At 68.2% G+C, this 2,458-nt stretch overlaps 1 protein-coding gene across 1 annotated transcript in view; it reads right to left on the bottom strand.

The window, feature by feature from the left end:
* Window positions 1-2,325, bottom strand: part of SYTL1 (synaptotagmin-like 1) — a 5,607-nt gene extending 3,282 nt beyond the window's left edge. Inside the window, exons 1-4 of the mRNA XM_010576363.1 lie at window positions 2,201-2,325; window positions 708-1,004; window positions 249-394; window positions 43-151 (exon numbers count right to left, since the gene is read on the bottom strand). Of these exons, the coding sequence (XP_010574665.1) occupies window positions 43-151; window positions 249-394; window positions 708-955 (503 nt within the window). The 5' untranslated portion in view covers window positions 956-1,004; window positions 2,201-2,325. The remainder of the gene's footprint in view (window positions 1-42; window positions 152-248; window positions 395-707; window positions 1,005-2,200) is intronic.
* Window positions 2,326-2,458: the final 133 nt, after the last annotated feature.

The raw sequence follows: 2,458 nt of genomic DNA, 5'->3' as shown, positions 1-2,458 counted from the left end.
CCCTGGGGAAAACCCCCCCCCCCCCCCCCGCCCCACCCTCACCTTTCCTCCAGCTCCTCCACACCATCCTCATCCTCCTTCTCCTCCACCAGTGGCTCGCCGATGGCCTCCAGCTCGCCAAGGCTGGGGCCACACTCCAGGTCCCCCGCTCCTGGGGACATCGGGGACCTCAGCAGGCTGAGCCCCGGCTCCCAGCATCCCCCCCCCCCCCCATCCCCCCCCCACCCACATCCCCATCGTTCACCTACCCCGGGGCCGCCTCCTGCGGCGGATGGAGGCACGGACGAGGTCGGAGCCCAGGTGGTGCCGGTGGCGCTGGGCACGGGCATCGCAGAACCAGTCCCCGGTGAGGGTCCTCAGCCGCGCTGGGTCCGACACCGACTTGCGGAGCTTGCTGGCAGTGGGAGGGTGGTGTTGGCTCCCCCACCACCCCGGTGCTGCCATCAACCCCTGTGCCGCTGTCCCCATCACCGCTTCCCAAGAGGCTGATGGAGCCACCACAAGTGGCGTTGGGGACACCAGCCACCCTCTCCCAGGGGGTTTGGGACCCCTAATGCCGGTGTCACCCACTGCGGGACTTCACTCTGCTGGGCTCAATGGGTGCCCCCATCCACAGGGGAAAGGGGATCCCAGGCTGGCTGCTCCTGGGGGGGGGGGGTTTCACACTGTCCCCGAGGGTGACACTGAGCAGGGGACCCCCACCTCACCTGATGCGCCCCTCCTCACGCCGGCGGAGCTGCCAGTCGCGGCGCAGCACCTCGGTGATGGCGCGCCTCTCCTCCTCTGTCAGGAAGCTCAGGTCCAGCAGCGCTTCAGCCCCCAGCTCCAGTGCCATGGTGGGGCTGGGGGGGCCAGTGAGGGCACCCCGGGGTGCTGGTCTAGGCGGATGCTGAGAAGCAGAGGGCTGTGGGTGGGTGGGCTCAGCGTGTCGGGCATGCACCAGCGATGCCAGCATCTGGAAAGGGACTTTGGGGCCGCTTTGGGGTGGGAATCATCCTGACCCTCTGCAAAGAGATGGAGTGGAAGCTCAGCATGCAACCCCGCCATGCACACACACAGACATTGAACCCCAAAGCACCCCCGGGACCCCCAATGAGGACAAACCGAGGGGTGGGATGATGCCGAGGGTGCCAAGGGAAGGAGCACGGGCAATCCCATAGGCAGGCTGAGGGAAACCCTGCCGCTCCTGCTGCCGGGCCCTGCTGCCGGCCCAGTGCCAGGGCCAGCCCTGCCCACTGCCGGGATCCTGCCTGCAGCCCATGTTTGCAAAGGGTGTTTGCTCAGGACTGGCTCTGCCCCCTGCCTGCTTTCCCACGGGTTTCATTGGGTGCCACAGCACTGAGATGGGGGGCAAAAGGGGGCTTGGCTGCCCCCACGATAGGCTGAGACTTAACCAGGCTGAGACCGAACCAGGCTGAGACCGTACTCAGCTCATCACAGCTCCCAGGGCAGAGGATGCAGCAGGGGCTCTTGCCCCACTTCCCCGGCGTTGCCTCACTGTTGCCCTTCCTCGCTCCAGTGTTGCGAAAGCGCTCACTGCCTGGCGCGGGATGCTGAGGGCAGGAAATTGCAGCAGCAGTGAGGCAGGATCGGTCCTGCTGCCCCCCCAGTCCCCCCCACTGCCCCAGCCACCCCGCTGGGACATTAGCACCAGCACAGCCACACCCCGGCATGGCTGGGGGGGCTTCCGCCTCCACTGTGGGGCTTGGACACCAGTGGCCCTGTCCCCGGCTCCAAAGGCGACTCTGTCCCTGTCCCACGGGTGGTCCCGTCCCCAGCCCTACAAAGGGTCCTGTCCCAGCCCCACGGGTGCCTTTATCCCAGCCCTGTGGGTCACCCTGTCCCTGCCCCACAGGTGGCCCTGTCTCAGTCCAGTCCCCAGCCCCGTGGGTGCCCCCGTCCCAACCCTGGGGGGGGGTGCCAGACATCCCCTGGCACTGGGGACCCCAGCCCAGGACCCAGCTCAGGATCTGAGCACACTGGTGCTGCTGGGGGTGGGCTGGGTGCCAACCCCCCCATGGACCCCCCCCCCAAACCAGCACCAGGGACCCCCCCCCCCATCATGCACCAGGGACCCCCTCCCACAACCTGAACATCCCCCTCCCCAGCACCCTGCTCCCCAGGCGAGGCAGGGGGACCCCACGACACCCACCAGCACCCTGCACCCAGGGCTGGGTGGGGGGTCTCGGTGGGCACGTACCGGCTGTCACCGGGGCTGGGATGCTGCTGCCGCCGTCTCCCCGCCGCAGCTCGCTCGTATCCTGTTTACTGGCGGCATACGGGGGTGTCCCCCCACCCCGGAACAGAGCCGGCACCCAAAAAAAGTCACCCAGATCTTGCCCAGGCGCTGCCACGGTTCCCTGATCCCTGCAGGGACCCCAGTGGGTGGGCGCAGCCGGGCTGTAAACAAGCACCCACCTCCCGCACCCACCGGTGTGCAGAGGGGTGCTGGGCACCC

The sequence above is a fragment of the Haliaeetus leucocephalus genome, unplaced genomic scaffold, assembly GCF_000737465.1.
Source record: "Haliaeetus leucocephalus isolate CR32 unplaced genomic scaffold, Haliaeetus_leucocephalus-4.0 Scaffold517, whole genome shotgun sequence".
Classification (NCBI taxonomy): Eukaryota; Metazoa; Chordata; class Aves; order Accipitriformes; family Accipitridae; genus Haliaeetus; species Haliaeetus leucocephalus.
The sequence above is the reverse complement of the archived record's forward strand: the minus strand, read 5'-3'. Positions and strand labels throughout refer to the sequence as shown.